Here is a 21,082-nt window from a genome sequence, read left to right on the forward strand (position 1 = left end):
TTAGAGGCAAAGATTATCGGTGAATAAAAATTGTGAATTTCGTCATAAAAATCTGTCAATTTCGGTTTAAAATTTCATCATAAAATTTCAATTTTGTCACAAAAAATACAGTTTCGTCATAAAAATTCAGTCGTCATAAATATTCCTTTTTTTATCCCCAGAACAATAATTTTAACAATAAAAATGCTTATTATCATATTAAATATATTTTTAACAGTAAAAACCTTGATAAAGAAGGGTCAAAGCAAATTCTAAAGGAATAAGTAAAGCATTTGTTAGATACTCTTACCATAAACACTCTTTGCTATGTATGTACATATTTCAACCTCATAGCGCAAGAGAAATGTGGGAGTTGTACAGACGGGGAATATTTTTGATTGGTCTAAATTTCACTGTCTCATTGGCCTGCATGATGTAAAAAAATGTAGTTTTCACTTAACACATTGATAACAAAAGTCTTAAAGGTCTTACACAAAATATACAATCAACACTCACAAATATGTATTTATCTACTAATGGGTTGCTTCTATCTATAAAAGTTTTTTTGGAATATGCCATCTGAAATTATTCACACTCTGGAATTTAAAATTGGCAGAATCCTTCTTTTACTGGAATTGAGATCCATTGGTCAAACTTGACTTTAATTCTGCATTTTTTGGAAGTTCAGAGGTTCTTATATTTATATTTCCATACATGGAAAAGTCTCTTTCTACATCTACATTTGCCACAGGTATCCACAGGGTTTTCTCACTATTTTCTACAAAATGGGGAAAATCATTTTAAGGGGCAAGAATTAGTGGAAGTACTGAAAATTCTTTTCCTTCTTCCTGAACTGATCTAACAGAATCCTTCAAAGCAGAATAGCCAATAAGTTCTTGAGTTTCTGTTAATGATAATATGAGGACATAAGCTACAATTGTGCTTAAGACCTTCACATCAGTTGTCAATATACACCTTGTGTTAATCTTCCTTTAATAATCTTCCCATGGCTGTAATAATGTTCCTCCCTGGGTCACTGTATACAAGGAATGACAATTTCATATTAGTCTTTCGGCTTATTTGCTTCAGGACCTCACACATCGAAAGTTGCGCAGATTTTTTGAGACTATTAAGAGAAGATTCATATTGTTTTCCAAACTGTGCATTGCTGACTAGGGTAAAGGAAATCAATAAATTAAGGTTGAGTGGGTTCTTAAATTTTTTCGGTTCTCAAAAGATACCGGTCTGGTTTTCCCCCACCGGTTCTCAATACTCAGTTCCAAGGATGAACTCTAATTATCTGAATTAAAGGAAAATTTAAATGAAAAACCACAAGAAGTGAATGAAAATAATTTCACGAAAGATGTTAATCAGCAGGAAAGCCCTGTAAAAAAATGTCTCCATAATTTTATTTGCCAAGTAAAAAAGTTAAATAACACGTTGTTAAGAATGCATGATTGACCAATATGTCTCATTACATCTGGCAGCCACTGGTTCTTTCACCAGGTTTTTTGTTGTAACTTGTAAGTCAGATCAAAATACATTCTGTGATGAAGATAGCTTAAATTGTTGCTTTAATTGACAACTTATTTGCATGCTTCACTGTCACAGTTCTTATAACCTCAACAATAAACTACTCAACACACCGGTACAGCGACACTGGATAAACTGAGCGGCCATGAATTAACGCAAAATGTAATGCGGTGTTGCATTTTGCAGGATAACCACCCTTTTCGAAGCCTTGCATAGGTTTATCAAATTACGAATAGGCTCTCGAAATGCATTTTGCTCGTATGCCGAAGAATTACTGTTTATATACATTAATCAATCTTATGACCACTCTCAGACGAAACGATTTTCCGCGGGCGCCGTCCACGGAACGGCACGTTGCAGAGAGTCGTCTCGTCAGAAAACCGCCTGAATTTCACGTGAACGGCGGCCGGCAAAAGGTAGTTTTGTCAGAAAGCGGCCTCAAAATAGCGTAGTCTACATTGCGTTCAACGGACCGCAACCCCCGTAGACCGCGCATCGCCGGGCCGGGTTGAAATGGGTGCCGTGCCGTCAACGGCGGGATTCGACTCGTTTGCAGACATCCATAGAGACCTATAGTCAATTGAGAGAACGTCAACGTGCTGTGGATGGTGGCAGACAAAAAGTCAGCTTGTTTGAAAGCGGCCTACGTGGCCGCGGCCATGGAAGAAGGAGGAGATAATATCCTCCTCCTTCTTCCATGGCCGCGGCTTCAGAATGTTACAATGTTGGCGAGAGCGACAAACTGATGAACCCTTAAATGCGCGAGTTAGCAAGCAACTCTCAAAAGGAAAAACATGGATGCCATGTAATCGGAAGGTTATGTATGCATTTTTTTCACTTTTTGGCCATGAATACGCCGCAGACAATTTCAGCTTTGGGCGCCAAATTCAAATCCTCGCCACAGTTCCGAGCCGGTTGCAAAGCACCGACTTTATGCGATCCCTTCTTGATACCGGTTTTTAAATAGACCTTGAAGTGACGGGGTATTTTTTATCGGTAATGGTAGAAAATATCGCGCCAAATTCGGAGAAAAAGTGTTTAACGCGAAATTTTGCGGAACCAAGTGAATTTCGCGTTATAATTCGAGTTTTGCGGTTCGCGAAAATTCGGTGCCCCTACTTATTCTGTTTAATCCTCATTTATAGTTTACAAAATGCTTGGAGATATATCCAAAATATAGACCATTACAAATGTTGAGTTGATAGCAGCCACCCTGCCGGTGGATATAGTGATGTGTGGGATGGCTTTGGCAAATTTTCTTGGTACAGGGAATGCAAAGTTTAATGTGCAGGGGCCTGAAGGGTAGTAAAAATATAACCACCCAGCCAGTAAGTATGGTAATGTGAAAAATTACCTTGGTACTGGGAATTCAAGGCTCAATGTAAAAAGCTGTAAGAAATAGTTGTAGCAGCAGACACATGTTACTTTTTTTATTCAACAAGCTTCAGCCATGAGGAAGGGAAATTCTACAGACTTGTTTAATCTGCATTTTCTCATTTTCCAAATTGAGAATCGGCATGTTGCTTAAAAAATTTTATTCAGTTGCCATTTTCCAAAGTGAAAGTTCTTAGGAGTTTGTCTTGTTTTTGAGTAAAATAACTGGTTGCTGCAATCACAGGAGCCTTGCAGTAGTTTTTGTCTAGAAAATGGCAATCCCTTCTTTACCAACAGATGTCCTCAAAATATTTTTAACCCTTCCTATTCACCCATGGTTGAAACTGGTGATTGAGATAAGCGTACTGTAGAGAGGTGTAAATGTCTGTCCCGCTTAACATTTCTCTTATTGATCGTTGGACGAGAGATCCCCTCTGCAAAGCCCACTGCGTGGAGGGCCTCTCTCTGTACGAGCCATGCCAACTAGTCAAAAATATCTAGCTCCACCCTCCCCCCCCTTTCCTGAAGACATTGTATTCACTGCTGGTCAAAAAATACTCACCTTATCTCACAGAAACAGAAATTTTCCATTTGCTTAGGGATTTGTTTGGCAGTGAGGGAATGAACATATTGTATCAAGGTCAAGTGGTGGCATGAGTGAATCTTAGTGGGCCTTCGATGACCATGCATTCCATTTTATGGCCAATTAATTGCATACAATTCTCTAGCTATCTACAACTCTTAACTTAATGTACTTGCTTTAACTTGTAATGATAGGTATCGCCTCTCCATGGTGATAGTGATGAATCCATGGCTGGGTTGTAATTTTTCTCGTCAACATTTTCTGTCAGGCATCTGCATGGAGTCTCTTTGCGGCCCACGTGCTTCGTCCGAGCCAAAGGAATCTGTGATGATGTGTCTCCATGCCCTGCAAACACTGTTGTCATCACCATCAGGCCGCTCCTTCCTTATTCCCCTCAATACCACTGATTCTAGTCCTCAGCCTGCAGCCAATCAGCAATCCAGCCAACTTATAGTTCCAGACAAGTCACTTGCTGTTGAACTTTGCAACGTTTTACACAGGCTAGTAATTACTTTATGGTGCACATAATGCTGATGAGATAATCAACCAGTCTTCTCTGATTTCATGCTGTAATATTTTCTCCTTTCTCTTCAAACAGGCTTGTCCTGACTCGAGAGTGGCCAGAAGTTCATGCATTAGCCATGGAAGTGTTGACTAGTGTACTGAAAGCTGGACTTGAAGCTCAGGAAATGTATAAGAGGAAGGTTTTGAAAGGTAAATGTTGCCTCTTTACTACATATAAAGCTTCTATCCTAACTCATTCAATCATTAACAAAAATTAAAGGACATGTCTAATTAAGGTACGAGAATATTTGGGTATCTCTATCTGGAATATTTTCAGTGGGAATCAGTAGGGAAAACAGAATATTTCTTGGCGGAATAATTTTATTTGCTCTTAAAAATTGAAAAAATACAGCTGTTTCATTGGTTTTTGTTGCAGAATGAAGCCTAATCCTTCAAATATTAAATTTTTTCAATCAATTTTCTGTAAAAGATAATATGAGAATTTAGCAATTAAATCATAAATGGTATGCTATTCTTGGCATTTTTTTCTTTTCGATTTTGTCATTGCTACACAGCCCCTCTTATAAAATGTTGCAGACTAATGCTTGCTTATTCAAATAAACTTTACTGCCGCAATTATTTTGGTGAACTTCTAACAAGTTATACCTTTTTACATTTTTTATTTGTTTTTAAACTTGAAAGTGTGCTTTACATGAATAATGCTTAGCTATATTGCTTGAAGTTGCTAGCTTACATTTTGAATATTTATATAAATAAAAAAAATTATATTGCACTTCACTTTTCTTCTTAACTTACCACCCAGTTAAATAGTTTGAATTTTCATCCCTGGTTTATAACCACTTAATATTATTATATTGTGAAATCTGTGAATCTGTTCAGTTTTTTGATTGCGTTCGTCATCCTTAACTATATCTAGGATGGGACGAGAAATATGTAAGTTGTATTGCTGTGCATTTCCTGTATTGTGCTGATGTTTACTCTTGTTTCCCATTGCATAGAAATCTCCCCGGCCAATCAAACACGGGAGGAGATTGTTGGCTTACCCCCTGACGTTGATGGTGAGGTTAAAATCGCTCCGGGGCAGTCTCTCGCCTTTGCGCTCCTCGAAGTGTGTCTCTGCCTGCTCTTGCGCTACCACCCGCACCTGGCCCCCAACTCCCCTGACGTCCCGCCCCCCACCACTCCCCACTCCTCTCCTGGCAGTGGTGTGGTGGGTGCGGGACTAGAAGCGCACCCTGTGTCAAATGCTCTCAACGCCATGCGCCAAGTCCCACGCCTCTGCTCGCACCAAGGTGAGTGTTTGACTGTTGCTTAGGATAAATGATACAGTAAAACCTCTTTACATCGTAATGGAGGGGACCAAAATTTGGGCAATTGAGTGTTTGACTATTGCTTAGGATAAATGATACAATAAAACCTCTTTACATTGTAATGGAGGGGACCAAAATTTGGGCAATTTGATGTATGGAGGTTCACTTTAGAGAGGTTTCAGTGATAGTCACCATTTTTTCATATCCTTAAGAAATGGAGGCACTACTGTCTTTTAAACCATTATATTTATGTGTTTAAATAAACATGCATGCATTAGTGAACATGTATGTATTATTTAATACAGTGGAACTTGTTTAGTACGTTTCTGAAGGGACAACAAAAAATGAACGTACTAACCAGGAAAACGTGCTAACGAGGAAAGTAAAAAATAGCAGTCGGGGTAATTGCAATCTGTGGAAAATTCGTCATAGTTACAATTAATATCGGTAGTTCTCGTAGGATCGCCTTCCTGAACTCTTTTCACCTTTAAAATAAAGAAAATGGGCACTACATTGAAAAACAATACTATGTGAATAAAAATCACAATGTTTCATAGATTTCCCGAAGACAATTACATGAAAACGGCGTCTTTCTCCCGTGATTTATCCTATATGTATTTATAGAAAGAGGACAAGTAATGCTAAGTCATTTCTTTTTTGTCACAGCATACTCGGAGAATATAACAACAAACCTGAGTATGTCAACTGGTTGTATTTAAACATCATAGAAATTGGACAAAATTATATTAACCTTAAATTACGGCAACAGCCGTACACATTCGCTTCTGGAATAAAGCCATATTGATCGATATATCGAATAATAACACGCAAGATTATTAGAATACGACGTAATTGCAAGAAGATTTTATATTATACAGTTGAAATTTACGTTGAAAATTTGTTTAATGTCATCTGCTTTCGTGCCAAGATCAAGTATTTTTAAGCTAAGCTTCGCGTGCAGATCCAGAGCATTGTCTGCTCCCACAGCAGTAGTCAAATACGCACGTACCCCGTAGCATTGACATAGAGTTTATGAAGTACGTGCAGTACTGCTTTAGATAAAGTGGGAAATGGATAAGGCTCATTTCTTCATCATGATAACTCGTGTAATAGCAACAATTGCCCACTCGTTAAATTTGTGCACAGTGGGCACTCCAGGGGCAACAGAAGGTGAGGAGCTCGGGGTGGGGAAAATTGGGGCTTCTCATTGGCTGCAGTTTTGCATAGTCAGACATTCCTGATAAATTCATCACGTCATAAGAATTGAGAAATGCATTTGGATAAATCTCGGTCGAAGATAGATATGTAGAATGAATGAAAGAATGTTAATGGCTAGTAATAATAAATTAAATCATGAATTCGGAGCTTACGACCCTTAAGAAGATACTGGAGAACAAATTGCGGGTTGCGTCACGGCTAGCAATTGAGCGTACTAACAAGAAAGCGCAATTTTTTCAAACGTACTAACCAAATACTTTTGCCTGTATTTTTTTCCGATGGTACCGGGACCGAGAGAAATCGTCGTACTAAGGAGGAAAACGTACTAACAAGGAACGTACTAACCAAGTTCCACTGTAATTACAGAAAGCGAGCACTATCACATGATTCGAGAGACAACAATGTGATCTCTCTTAATTCTACAGTCATATAAAATGATTAGGATAGTTGGATACCTTTTTTCTTATTTACTGTTAGGTATGCTCTCATATGGAACAGAATGTCCACAACTAATGATTAACGTGAAAATCACAACATAATAAAGGTGTATAAGAAAAAAAATACAGGTGAAACATATATCGTTGAAAATGTCATTCCATGTACATAGGTAATCGCGGCTGCATTAATGGTCTCTAGTTGTCTTGATACGATTTGCGTAGGTAGTTAGGCTGTCTTGGGGGTATCTCTTTGGTATTATAAGTGGAGTTTTGAAGAGGTTCACTACAAAGAGGTTTGCCTATAAATTTACATGTAAAACTGACGGGACTGTAGGGGTGGTCTGAAGTATGGAGATTTATGATCTAAAGAGGTTCACTACCTAGAGGTTTTATTGTAATTAAGAACCAAGTCGGTTCCCATATTTTATTGGTTCTAATTCAGTTCTTGGTTCTGGTTCTTAATCCTTTCCCTCTTAACCCACCTGAAATGAGTCGCATGAAGTTTAAATAAACTCACATCTTAGTGGTAAGCTTGTACCTCTGTGAGATGCTAAACATGAGGCCACTGTGGAAATGATGCTTGTATCAAATGAATTTGTGTATTTTTAGCTATTGAAATGTATTAGGCTGCCATTGATAACTTGAAATATGAAGTACATGCTACCTTAATGGGAATTTAATACCTACATTTTACTCTATTCTTTATGTGATAGTGGTCCAATTTTGACGTAAGTGCTTTAATTTGCAGAAATGATTTTTCTGCTCTCTATCTGCACAATTTCTCTTCCTACAGTCTTTGATAAACTTGGTTTATTTATTTATTCGTCTATTTTCATCAACCTCAACCACACCCTCATTGGGCCTTTATCACCAGTGGTCTCAAAATGCAACAATGATGCCATCCAATACTCATGCCCTAGATGAGAAAATCCAAATCACACTTGCTCAAATCTGCAACTTCATGTTGGCAGGTGGTACTGCCCCTGAGGCTGACAACGTCTTTATTTGAAAAAGTGCATGGTTTCTAATGTGACCTTCCATTGAAGAATTTTCCTTTCCTTGTTTGAGTTGTGCTGAACAAAAAATCTTAGAGGAGCTTTGTTGTGCCAAGTTCAGTCACTGCAGGTGAATTATTTTCCTTGTACAGGGTGTAAATGTTTGCAATTGTTGTATTTAACACCAAGGCAGATAAATAACTCATTTTATTCCTAGATCGTATTAACAGCCACTCTGATCAGTTCGGTCAGCCCAAGTCATGTACATATTCTCAATCTGATGGAGTTGAGTAGGAACATCATATCATAATTTGATCTTTTTCCTTCAATATAATACTCATTCTTAATGAACTCTCTGTTAAGCCTTGCAGGTTTCAAGCATACTTATTTGTGCACTTGACGATTCTGTAAATAATACTTCCTCTCGTTTTGTATTTTAGGAAGGCAAATTTATTGCAACTGAAATCTGTTTCGTGATCGAGCTTTACTGATGTGACAGCTCTTTTAAACAAACTACAAAAATAAAAAAAATTATCCATCAAATTATGTTATTGTGTTTTGCAGCTCATTGCATAGCTCTTGAATTGGTGATTGTTTTATCTGGCAACTACAAGTTCACTTGAACTCTCACATATACTGCATTCGAAGACACTTAAAAACCTAGGGCTATCCAAATTACTTGTGGGATCAACGCTGTGTACTTTCTTTTCTGCATATGCTCAAGAAAATAGAAAATCTGTGTCAATGGTGTCATATGACAGTGAATGATGCTGCCATTGACTTTGCTACTTTTTCATATTGAGGTCCAATGCTATGTTTTACTTTTATTTCGAAGTCTATTGAAGATTTATGGACTAGTTTTTTCCGCTTGAGGGTTTAGGTTAGTGTGGTGCCTAGAGTGTTGGCTTCCCACTCTGTGGGTCTGGGTTCGAATCAAGGGCATACCTAGGATCAAAACTAGAGGGGGGCAAGCAGTGATTGTTAAATTTGTAATGCAAAAAGGGTTATGAAACCAAAATTTTAAGAAAATTATAGCAACAGTTACTAGTTTTTAACATTAGTTGCTCAGAAAAAATATTTTTATTTTCATCATATGTTATATACTAATATCACTCTTCTTGAAAGAAAATTTTTTCAAAAATTTCATTTGGAGATTGGCGGAGATTTTTCAGAGACTGCACAGTTCCTTGGGTGCTTTGAGTAGGGAATTCCAAGTGCAGCACTCCGTCCATTGGATGGGACATTAAGATGTGGTCCCTTCGCTGTCTTTTGTTTAGAGTGGACTGATGCCAACTTCAGGTTTCTCTCCCTTCCCTACTTATCCCTCATGGCACAAATGACCTACTGTCTTTAAAAAAAGCAAGATACCCGAGTTTGAGGAGCTCTAGCGTCTAAACGAAGCGATCAATTTCAATGCAACAAAAAGCATACAAAAGAGAATTTATTTCTACGTTGAACCATGTATTTCAAAAAATCTTCGGCTCAATGGCATTTCCTGTACTTCATTTTTTCTCAAAAAAGTACCCGATTTTTGCGTGTAAAATCAAGATGCCCAACTTTGAGAACTTGGCATTCCCGTATCCCCATCCCCGTTTTCGTTCCTATAACTTGAAATTTTGATATAAAGAAGCCACATCTATTATTGGCAGTTTGCTGAAAACAAATTGTTTATACCACTGAAATTAACGGAGTTGTTGTAAACAACGCAAACCTCTGCTAACTTCGAAACCAGTGGGTCAATTGAAAATTGATTGGTACTGTTGCCTTCTGTAGAATGTTAATAATGCAAGTACATATAAAATGTGTATTAAACAACAATAATAATGTCAATATTACTTATTATTTATCTAGATGTTTCTATGCACATTCCGGCAGCTCGGTCGTGGGACAACCAGACAGGCGACAAAGGCGACAACCAGAGCTCAAAATAAAAATAAATATCAAAAGATATTGAAAATACTGCTGACATTTAATGAGTATGATCCACGTATTGCATAAATTCTCTTTCGTATGATTTTTGTTGCATTGAAATTGATTGCTTCGTTTAGAAGCTAGAGCTCCTCAAACTCGGATATCTTGCTTTTTTTTACAGACAGTAGCCTTCGGTCACCTTCTCCAAGTACCATACCATACTTTTCCTCTAATTACGGAGCTTAATTTATTTGTTTCCTGCCCTTATATTCTAAATAGTACAAACTTCATTTTACCTCACTTTCAACCCTGCTGTATTTGGGAAAGACTGAATTAAAATATTCAATTCTATTCAATTAATTTATTACCGTGGGCCTTTTGGGCCCATGAGATATTTTACAAGAGCACAACTATTCAGTGAAAAGCATTTGGCAAAAGTACAAAGAAAAAAAAACACGACAGCAAGGCTCAGTAAATACAAAAAATGAAAAAAAAACGAAGGAGAAAAAAATATAAACGTATACAACCATATATGTTACATAAAATTCCATCCCAAATGCGGATATTCTGATATCTAGCCTCAAAAAATTTCCAGACATTTTAAATACATTGGAAACAATATCACTATTATTCAGAGGAAAGTGTTCAGGTCTAACAGAAAAACGTAACACAAATAGAAAATTATATCATGAATGTAAAACATGTATATTCTCCCCTCATTACATCAGTAATCAATCATGTCAGCATGGCTGGTTACACTGGGAATTGCCATGAACTATCATGAAATAACTTATACACTTTAGTCTTAAATACATGTATTGATGGAAAATTTCTTAGTTCTATCGGTAGTGAGTTCCATATTCTGGCAACTGTTATCATGAATGATTTAATAACACGTTGCGTACAGATGGCAAGAATTCTTGTCATATTTTTCCCGAACGTTCCGGACGGATGACGAAGATTCTCGTCATTTAGGTGTGTCAACCTAAACAATTTTAAAGCGTACAATACGTATTCATTAGTACGTTTTCAGTTGTTGTTCATTATTCATAATGAATTGATGCATCATAACATTTGATAGGGTAAAGTTATATTCTAAACATTAGCTTACCCCGGTACGCAACGTGTTAAGGTGAGATGTCCTATGGTATTGAGATTATATGTAATATTACGGTGTTGTTGTTGTTGTTTCAACTGTAGGGAAATACGATGGATGCCCCTTAGCATGTTAACCTATTCATGTATTCGTAAGTTGCTGGAGTGTCAATGGTATGTCGAATGTTCTTCCTTTGCGCAGGTGCTGTTGCTGTGCTTCCCACCATTCTGTATTTGTGCACTGGTGTCCTGGGCAGAGGAGGAGAAACATCTCAAGCGTGCTTGCAGTGTTTGGAATTCCTGTGCTGTGATCCTTATGCGCAGGATCCCAAGTCAGCCAAAGAGTGGAGCCGTCTGCTGCAGAGTGCACTGGCCAAAGTTCTCGACCTCATTTCCACTGCAGGTACTCTCTCAACTCTGTCTCCTATCGCATGGCGTGCTTTCGTGTGAACATAATGAGTTTTTATCTGGATGAGAATACATATCATGTTATCGTTAAAAATGTTATATTGTGAAATGGTTCCAATGGTTACAGAATTAACCCAGTATTGCCTGTTAAAATATTTTCTTCAAATTCAGTGATAATTTTCGGTTTGTCAGCAAAATCATTTGGCTTAGCCAGGATTCAAACTCCCGATTTCCTGTCAGGTAAGCTACACACAGTTACACCACCTAGCCATCTTCTTCCAAGGTGAATTTTATCTTAGGTTTACGTTAATTCTCATTACCTTAGATTTTTTGTATGTTCTTCTTCATAACATATTCCTGCATTATGGATACTTGTCTTTCTATCTTTTGATTCAGTAAATTTGAGAACTGTAGAGATAAAATTTTCTGTGAAAAAATGAGTCATCAGATATGAAGTGAAACACTTTGCACTTTCCACATAAAATTTATTAAACTACATGTGTCGCTGCACTGCAGCATTATCAAGACTAAACCAAGAAATTAACCGTACCAATATATGTACAAATATGCACACTCGCAAACATTTGAGAAATTGGGGGTGGAAGGTGGGGTGGAGAGGAGGGTTGGGAAATTTTAAACTGACCGTTGGTCTGGGGTGAGGTAGGGGAGGGGGGGATGGTGACTATTTTCAGGTGCTCGGAGGGTTTTTTCCCCCATTAGCTGAGGGAGGTCAAGGATCAGAGAATGGAGGGGGAAAAACATGGTCATTAGTAATAACATCTTTCAAAGTGCGAAGTGTTTCACTTCATATCTCATAATGTATCTCCACAAAGTATCTGCCTCATCCATCTAATTCATAAAATGAGTCATTTTGAGGATTGGAACCCTTTGTGTTTGGGTTGGGAGTTTGGTGTGGTGTCTACGTGAATAGCGGAGAAGAGGTGTTGTGAGGCAGAGTCAATCGTTGCCTAGAGATTTTAAAAGCTACTAACTTCATTGTATCCTATATTCCAGCACCATGCTTGTACAAGTAGTTTGGCAATTTTAAAATTACACAGGTCAACAGTGCTATTGGTGCCGGAGCTTTTAAAGCTGATTTCAAGTATAATAGGGGTGCCGAATCCAAATATGATATTAGTTTTTTCCTATCAGCTCTAGTTTTCAAGATAAAGACATGTTACTTATGTAAAAAAATGTTCAATATGATGATATGGGATAATTGCATAAATGATAAAACCCACAAAATATAAAAACTTAATTTATTTATGGGAATGTTATATCACCTACAATCACAATAGTTTTACAATACCATTGAATACAAATAGTAACATTTTTTACTGAAATAAAACACTTTAAAGAAGAAAAAGACGTAAAAACGTCACTCAACACTTCGGAAGCTTCTTTTGCGCGATTTTCTTGATTGCACTTTGTTAAAACAGTCTCGTTTTAAGCACCAGCAGTAATCTGCCATCAAAAGGTTATCCCATCTTCTTTGGCTGCGATCTTCCATTGTTTTGATTTCCTGGTGAAATCTTTATAATTATCGAAATTATCCTTTTCATTTCAAAATTGCAATCAGACCTATTTTGAGAAGGGGTTTATGGCATAAATTATTATTACGCAAGTGTGCTTAACCCAATGGTTTTATGGCAGGTTTGTGGGAAATTTCAAATTACGATCATTATAAATTTCTTTTATTATTGCAATCTTGTCTTAAATGTATGTGATGCTAATTAGTGGTTAGGTAATGCTATACATTTCATATACCTTTGTTGACTCAACACGTTACGTAATAGTTATTGATGGAGGCTTGGGTCAGAGTTGGCAAACTCTGCTCATTGGCCTCCTATCTTTAATTATCGGTAATTAAATTAAACAATTGGATTTCTTTATTAAAATTAAAATTCAAGTTCATGGTACCAACTTGGTGGTTATGGAAGTCATGTAAGCTTGCAGGTACCAGAAACAATTTTAAAATTGGTTCAGTATTAACTAAGATATTGAGCTGTGAAACAGCCTACATTTCGTATTTTTTGCACTTGACTGGGCAGCAAAATGTGGTTTTTGGAACATCACATTCCTTGGGCACCCCTCTGGAAATTGAAAAGGTAGATAAGGAATACAGTCAAGAGCTCTTAAGAAGATTTATTAAAAGTTTTTACCTTGAGTTAGGATGTCTTTTTTACTTTTTTTACTTTTCGTGTTTACAAGGAAGGGTTGCTTCAAGCAAGCAACCACCTTAATTTTATGAAATGGCTCGAGTTACAGGGATATAGCCTGGTACATACTAGGTTATCTGAAAGTCATTAGCACAAAAAAACTTAAGATATGTATTAATTTTTATAGATTATTTTATTAGACATTTATACTCCAGAAAATAGCCAGTCAAAATTAATATGAAAATGTGGAATCAAGAACTGAAACAGGTGAATGAATGCTGTTATTTGGGAAGCAAAATAATAATCAATGGAAAAAGCAAGAAAGAAATTATCATTGGAATAGCCCAGTAAAAGAGCAATCCACAAAAAAAAAGCATCTACTTACAGTTGGAACTTAGATTTAAGGGTAAGAAAGGAAAAAAAATATTTAGAACTTACATTTGAAGTATGGCTCACTATGGAAGTGAGACATGGAAAATGACAGCAGCAGACAAATCAAGGGCGAAGTCATATTAAATGTGGTGGTAAAGAAAAATGATGAGGAACAAATAAATTGACCAAGTTAGAGTTGGAGAAGCCTCATGAAAACCTTGATAAGATAATCAAGCAACATACATACATAATTGGACATTTCCTGAGGCATGACAGCCTGATGAAGACAGTACAAATGGTACAAATGTTTGGCAAGAAGTGTAAAGGAAGACCATGAAGAAAATGTATGGAACAGGCCAAGAAGGATGTGAAAGAGTAGAAATACGTTGTAACGTTTTTTTTTATTTTCTCTTCAATCACTTACAAATATTTTTATGGCACTTTAAAAACAAACTCGGGAGCAAAGAGACAACCGTACGCCACAGATATTACAATCCAACTCCCCTTACACTCCATCCCGCGCCGTCAACAACCACAACAATTGCCTCACTCCACCTCTGCTGCTCATTATTGCCCGGTCCATTGTCCTCCTCCTATCAATCGTCACACCAAAATCCAAAACAAAACAACTCAAAATTAGGTGTTACAACGTAGAAGTTAAAATATTATCTGATAGGAGCATTGAGTGGAGCGCTGCATCAAACCAATCTGTTGACCACTGACAGTGATGATGATGCCCTCTATTTCATAGCCAGCGGTGATCTATTTAAGTCTTCCTGTATTTTTGTTTTTTTGAATCTGGTATGGTTAAACTGAACCTCATTTAATTGGAGTTAATCATCATCTTTGAAAGATATGAGTGTTTGAAAATTCATGGTAAAAAAACCTGTAACAGCCAGTGCTGTAGTCGGGAAAAAAATTTAGGCGGTACTCACCAAAATTTGCCAACAGCTGGACACGTATTATTCATCTGGCCGAGATTGAAATGTCAAACTCCAACTCTTATATTAGTTCCAAGATGTGCCATGAGATAACTCTGAACAAGTAAATATTCATTTCCGATTTTTCTGTCTGAAATTTATTGGACAATTTACAGTAGGACTATTTTTTACAGAATTAAAAAGTGTAGTTTAACCGGTACGCTTATAACGAGTTTGGATTTTAGGGGTTATGCTGTACCGGCCCAACTAAAGCACTGGTAACAGCAGTTAACTATGCCAACAACTATGCATTGATATTGTATTCATTTATTTACACGATATTGGATTCTGTTCTTGGCACCATAAAAGTGCAACAGCTCAAAATATTAAATTACTATTCATCTATAAAATGTATTTAAAATAGTTGGTGTGCTTATTTTACTGGAAAAATGAGGTATTGTGTTGATGGACAAGTGTATTTTTTCTTTTATCTCAAACAGGGTTGCCTGACAAGAACAAAGATCATGAATACTTGTCTGTGCTCCTGACGGCATTCTCCACAATTGCTTTGAAATCTCCGCCACAAGTGGCTGCGGCTCCCGTTCTTTGCAACCGCGCCACCGATTTGCTCAAAAGTGGATTGAAAGGGAACGACCCGGGGGTGAGTAAATGAGTTCTGCACAATGCTCAATTTGTTGTTTTTATTTTTCCCCATCGCCATCTTTTCTCTTTGTTTGTTTGGATGGCAAAGGCTTGTTTTCATTTGCAAGAAAATGTACGTTTAAAAATGTTTCAATTGTATGCTTTATTTGCATAATTACAATTGAAAATATCTTTTAGAGTGAAAATTGTGTCATTTGGTGCAAATTTAATGATGGTTTGGTATTATTTTAAATTAGAACTGGTGAAAATATTTGAAAATTGCAATTAGACTGGGGAACAACCAATTTGTTACCGTAGATCTGAGACTCGTTTTTTGACTAACTTTTGGCCTCTGCACAAGAAAATAACCTCAGTGTTTATCAATCATGTCAAATTTTTAAGTTACAGGATGCCCTCTTTTTGTATCATATGGTGTGGGATGGTCATTTGTACCAAGGGGAAGGAGTAGGGAAGGTAGGGTGGAGAGAAACCCAGCGTCGGCATTAGGCTGCTCTGTATGAAAGGTGCCAAGGTGACCACGGTGTCCCATCCGACGGACGGAGTGTTGTCCTTGAAATGTCCTCCATACATCATTCAAACTGGGTTTGGGCAGTCTCTGACCAATTCTCTGCCGCCACCGGGGTGGGAAGCCAACACTCTAGCCACCACACCTATGCGATCCCTACTTGTATCATATGTCATAAAGAATTGGCATATGAATGAATTCGAAGGGAAATCTTATCTTATATACCACCTACAGAATGATTACCGATGAATGAATCAGTGGTGCAGTGAGGGGGGGGTTTTGGGGGATGAAACACCCCCACCCCCCCAGAGCTCAGAGAAATTTGAAGTTTAACCCATTTTACTAAATTGGATTGATATTACTAATAGAATAGTGTAAGGGTTAATGAAATATCCCTCAGAAAGCCGTAAAAACTCACCATTTTGAACCATCTATCTTAAAATTCTGCAAATTATTAATCTCTCACTTACCGCTTATCCTGGTGGGTATTCCATGCCTCCACATACCCCGGTATTAGTCGCTCCGAAACCCCCCCAGAATTAATTCCTAGCTGTGCCCCTGGAATGAATGGTTTACCGATGTGTGCCACTTCGAATTTAAACAGCTTTTTCACTGTGTCCCCTTGAAAGACTTTGTAAAATAGTTCCAACCTCTAACTCTGAGCTGTGAATGTATCAAGTGGTTGGGCAAATTGAGTTTCAGGCTGTGATTGGCTTAAAGGATCCTCCATGACAATCATTTGGGCAAGTCACGAGAAATAAGCAAACCCAAAGGTTCGGAGGGATCACATGACGCTGTCCTATTAGCTGACTGAGCAGCCACTTCCTTTCCCTCCTTCTAATCTACGAATTATAGTAGCCTCATAGAATCGTTTTTCCACCAATGACACGTATTTCACCATATCTTGAGACTTCTTACAGCATTTATATGTACTTAATTTATTTCATGAAGGAATGAAAGGAAAAATTTGATATGGTGTTTTATGAAACAAAGTTGTCCATCAATTTTCCCTTACTCCACATGAGAACTGCAATCTGTTACTTGCAATGCATTTTTCCTTGCTGGGAAAACTCTTGAATGCCATTGAAATTTAATTTATTTCATGAAGGAATGAAAGGAAAAATTTGATGTGGTGTTTTATGAAACAAAGTTGTCCATCAATTTCTTCCCGTACTCCATATGAGAACTGCGATCTGGACCTTGCAATGCATTTTTCCTTGCTGGGAAAACTCTTGAATGCCATTGAAATTTGTCCGTGTTGTGTTTGACTCTTATGCATATCCATTTTCTAATGTGACTCAACCATTTTTAGGTCCGTTTGGAGTGCATGAGAGTTACAAGCAAACTGTTCTCTCACCCCAATGTGACTGTATCAACTCGGTATATGCGTGGATTGACTCCAACGTTACTGGAAATAGTTTGCCAGGGCATTCGCTCACCGAGGACAGAAGAAGTTGGTTGGCCTCCTCACGATGTAGCTCAAGCTAGTGAGGAGAAAGATGCGGCAACTTTCCTTGAAGGCATTGCTGCATTGGAAGCTGCCGTGGCTGTTGCAGTCCACCCTCATAGTAAGTCACATTTCGAATTCTTAATAAGCAGACATAATTGAATGCAAAAATTTAGCCGAGGACCCATTTTCTCTCCATTGCTTTGAGTCAATACATATCTACACTTTGAATGGCATACCTCATGGAGGCCCTTTCATTCTACCCAAGGTATTTTAAAGGTGTCCTCGCTTTTCAGTTAGCATAACCTGGGGCACACGTCCCCGCATGCACATCTTTTGGTCCAACACAGGCCGAATTGCGCGCACAGTAGGAGTCTGAAGTATAGCAGTAATATTCCTAACAGCCTTTTGTGTTGCCATTTTGCATTTTTTTTCTACGTCTAATGTATCTGTATTCTTTTCACAGAGAGGCAGTTGTTTGGACTCCTTATTCCATCATTGATCACTTGTCTTCTGGAAGGAGTGGCATTTAAAGAAGCAAATCATTGTCGGCGTTTGCTTCACGAGCAGTGTTTAAAGCATTTAATGAGAATCGGCCCACAGTACCCCCAGGTAAGGTTAACTTTCTTGCTATTTTACTGGTGTGTGTATTCGCTGTACATATGGACGTGATAATACACGGAGAGCATTCGTTACCCTTACATGAATATGTATTGCACTAATTGTATTCATTGCAAATGAAGGAATTCCGTAATTCTAGCACCAGGTGCTCATTCAACTATAAGAACATTCATAGCTCAAAAATATCGTTTAGCTCCTATGCAACGGTAACTGCAAGTGTGATTCCCCTCCCTCTTCTTTCTTCTATGGGAACTATCATACTGCATGGGGCTCTGAACTCCCTCATTCTGGCTTCAAAATTTCCTCTTATAACTGCTGGATGTCCCATCATTCGCTAATTATTAATACAAGGAAAAATGGATAATTGCAAGTGTCCTGGGCATCAGTGGATTCGATTTTGCCATTTGTTATGATTTGTACCATATCCAGCCGTTGCTGAGTAGCCATTCGTGCAATAAAATTCAATTGGTCTTATTTAGATCCCTGGTACATCTGCAATTTTTTCTCATGAAATTCTGATTGAACTGCAGTTAGTGTGAGGGATTCTAATAATCACATCCATAGCACAAAAATATTTCTTAGCTGTTACGTAACTGCTACTTTAGGTGATTAGGGTGGCAAAAATCACTGGACACTGCCTTGGAAGGATTGACTGTTACCATGGCAAGGGGGATTGAATGAACTTCCAGTAGGTGGGAGATGGCAACCACTCCCTGTCGCTTCCCCTTTATCGCTAGCCTCCGCTATGGCTACACTTCACAAGTGCAAACAAAGCTATCAGAGTAAGGGATAAAGTGGTGGACTACTCCATTACCCTCTCAAGATTGATGGCATGAACAGGTATTATGGGAAGATCCAAAATTATGGAGCTGGGGATGAGGGGTTGGTGACCCCTCCACCAAAATTCTGGAAAAATTGAAATGATGTCAATCTTTAAGGTGGCTCTCCAATGAAAGTTTTAACTTCACCAGCTGAACAAACATAGTGTGAAATTCATTGATGAATATCTAAAAGCCATGTATCTACACATATCAGACCTATGATGGATTTTCCCTGAGAGGCATTGTATATCACCAAGGCACTGTGGTAAGCATGTAATGAACTGCCCTCCGAAACAATGATCTGCCCTGGCACACTCTCAAGACATTTTGTTCCTATGGATCTTTCATGATCAGGAAGAAAATCATTGTTGAATTGTTCTTGACCATTAATATTCTATTAATAATTCTGATTGGGTTATGGACTATTGGTTAAATAAAACTATCAAATTTCGACCATTGTTTTGGTCTTTCACATGGGCTACACAAGGGCTTCGGTTTCATTTCCTTGTACATGGTGTATGTTGAAATATGTATGGTAAATAAATGATATTACCAGCTCCATGCTCTTTCCATTGTCTAGGGATGAGATAAGAACTTTATTCTTATCAAGCCGAAGATTATTTTATGTAGAAAAATGTAGCAAAAAGTTATCCTCCATGGGTTCACCTTAGTCCTTCTAATTGAAAATTAGTCCTTTTAATTGAAATCCCATTGAAAAGCATTAGAGTTTGATTTATTGGGCCAGCTTTATTGTACAGCTGTTCCTGTTGATTGCCCATGAAATGTGCAACATTTATGACACCAAAAAGGCCTCTCGCTCTTGGATTCAAAGTTAACAAAGTGATGGATCATTTTACCATACTTTTTTCACACCTTGTCTGTCAAGAACCTGTATGTTTCATTGGCATTGCTTATTTGCTGACATCCTGGATCAAAGGCATCCCTGCAGCCCCAATGCTACAGCTGTGCCTTTTTGGTCAATAACCATGCTATATGCCAAGGGTCAACAAACTTTCAGGGATAATATTCTGTCCTAAAGCTTGAAGCTTTGTTAACATCAATGAACTGCCTATCTATTGTATTGTAGTGGATTTCGTTGATGAGGAAATACATAAATGTATTATTTTCATAATGCATCTGCTTTCATTGTTTCAGGAATTTAAATCATTCATGTCATTTCGAGGAGACCTGCGGCAGAAGCTGGAGGCTGCAATCAGATCTAAGCCGAGCAGTAAGGGTGGGGACAGTGGAATTGGAAAGGAATCTCTAACTCATTCCAACACACAATCTCTTCCGTCTAGGCCCACAATTCAGCTGAAGACTGACTTTAGCAATTTCACCTCGTGAATAGCAACTATTTCTATTTTGTGTGTGGAAAATCTATGAAATAGTCAATTACATTTTCTAGAATCATCTATGTATATACTATTTAATGACAAAACTACATATATATATTTTTTTTCTACCCGTGTGGAGTTAAATATTTATTATCCAGCCCCAAGATTCTTTATTGATGGTTCTAGGTTATTAATACAAAGAGACATTATGAGCATGCAATATTTTGGATGCATTTTGACTTTTGCATTTTCCGATGTTGACTTTGATCCAGGGTAAAAATGTGCAATTATTGTGTGTTGATGTGCTATTAATAGCTGGAGGGACTGATCCATTGTATGTTATGGCTCAACAAATTTATGTCTCATAAATCGTAGTAATATTCCTGGTATATGTAATTATTAGGGCTCCTAAATTGTGGTAAATTCACAAAGCAGTATAAAGCCAAAAATCAGTATAAAAATTCGATAAAATATTATAGTGTGCGATAATGACGGTAAATGAAATCGTTAAAAAAAACCTTATATGAGAGCAAGATGAAAATTTTGATGGTTCAAGTACACTTCCAACGACACAGAAGTCAGTGGAAGCTAAAGTGAGATGTATGGGTCATTTGTTGGCGGTGCAGGGGATCTACTCTCAGGGGCGGCATATGTATCTGATTTTGGTGGACCATATCTCACAAACACAAAGACATTATGTAGGTCAAAACAATCAAAACTTCGGTTGTCAAGGTTATTTATTTGATGTTTTTCATAGACATGTTTATTTTTCAGTCCCAAAGAACTCAAATTCTGGGTCCTTATCACTTGGGGTCACTGGGGTCCCCTAACGAAATCTTATCTTGCGAACACACACTTTGTTGTGTAAT

General features: G+C 37.7%; 1 protein-coding gene across 1 annotated transcript in view; it reads left to right on the plus strand.

Moving 5' to 3' along the window:
* LOC124157965 (HEAT repeat-containing protein 5B) overlaps positions 1-20,717 on the plus strand; it is a 79,721-nt gene extending 59,004 nt beyond the window's left edge. The window contains exons 29-36 of the mRNA XM_046533088.1: positions 3,738-3,969; positions 4,068-4,183; positions 4,993-5,286; positions 11,163-11,363; positions 15,320-15,480; positions 17,300-17,555; positions 17,901-18,046; positions 20,032-20,717. Of these exons, the coding sequence (XP_046389044.1) occupies positions 3,738-3,969; positions 4,068-4,183; positions 4,993-5,286; positions 11,163-11,363; positions 15,320-15,480; positions 17,300-17,555; positions 17,901-18,046; positions 20,032-20,223 (1,598 nt within the window). The 3' untranslated portion in view covers positions 20,224-20,717. The remainder of the gene's footprint in view (positions 1-3,737; positions 3,970-4,067; positions 4,184-4,992; positions 5,287-11,162; positions 11,364-15,319; positions 15,481-17,299; positions 17,556-17,900; positions 18,047-20,031) is intronic.
* Positions 20,718-21,082: the final 365 nt, after the last annotated feature.

Source organism: Ischnura elegans, chromosome 4 (genome assembly GCF_921293095.1).
Source record: "Ischnura elegans chromosome 4, ioIscEleg1.1, whole genome shotgun sequence".
In the NCBI taxonomy this organism is placed as follows: domain Eukaryota; kingdom Metazoa; phylum Arthropoda; class Insecta; order Odonata; family Coenagrionidae; genus Ischnura; species Ischnura elegans.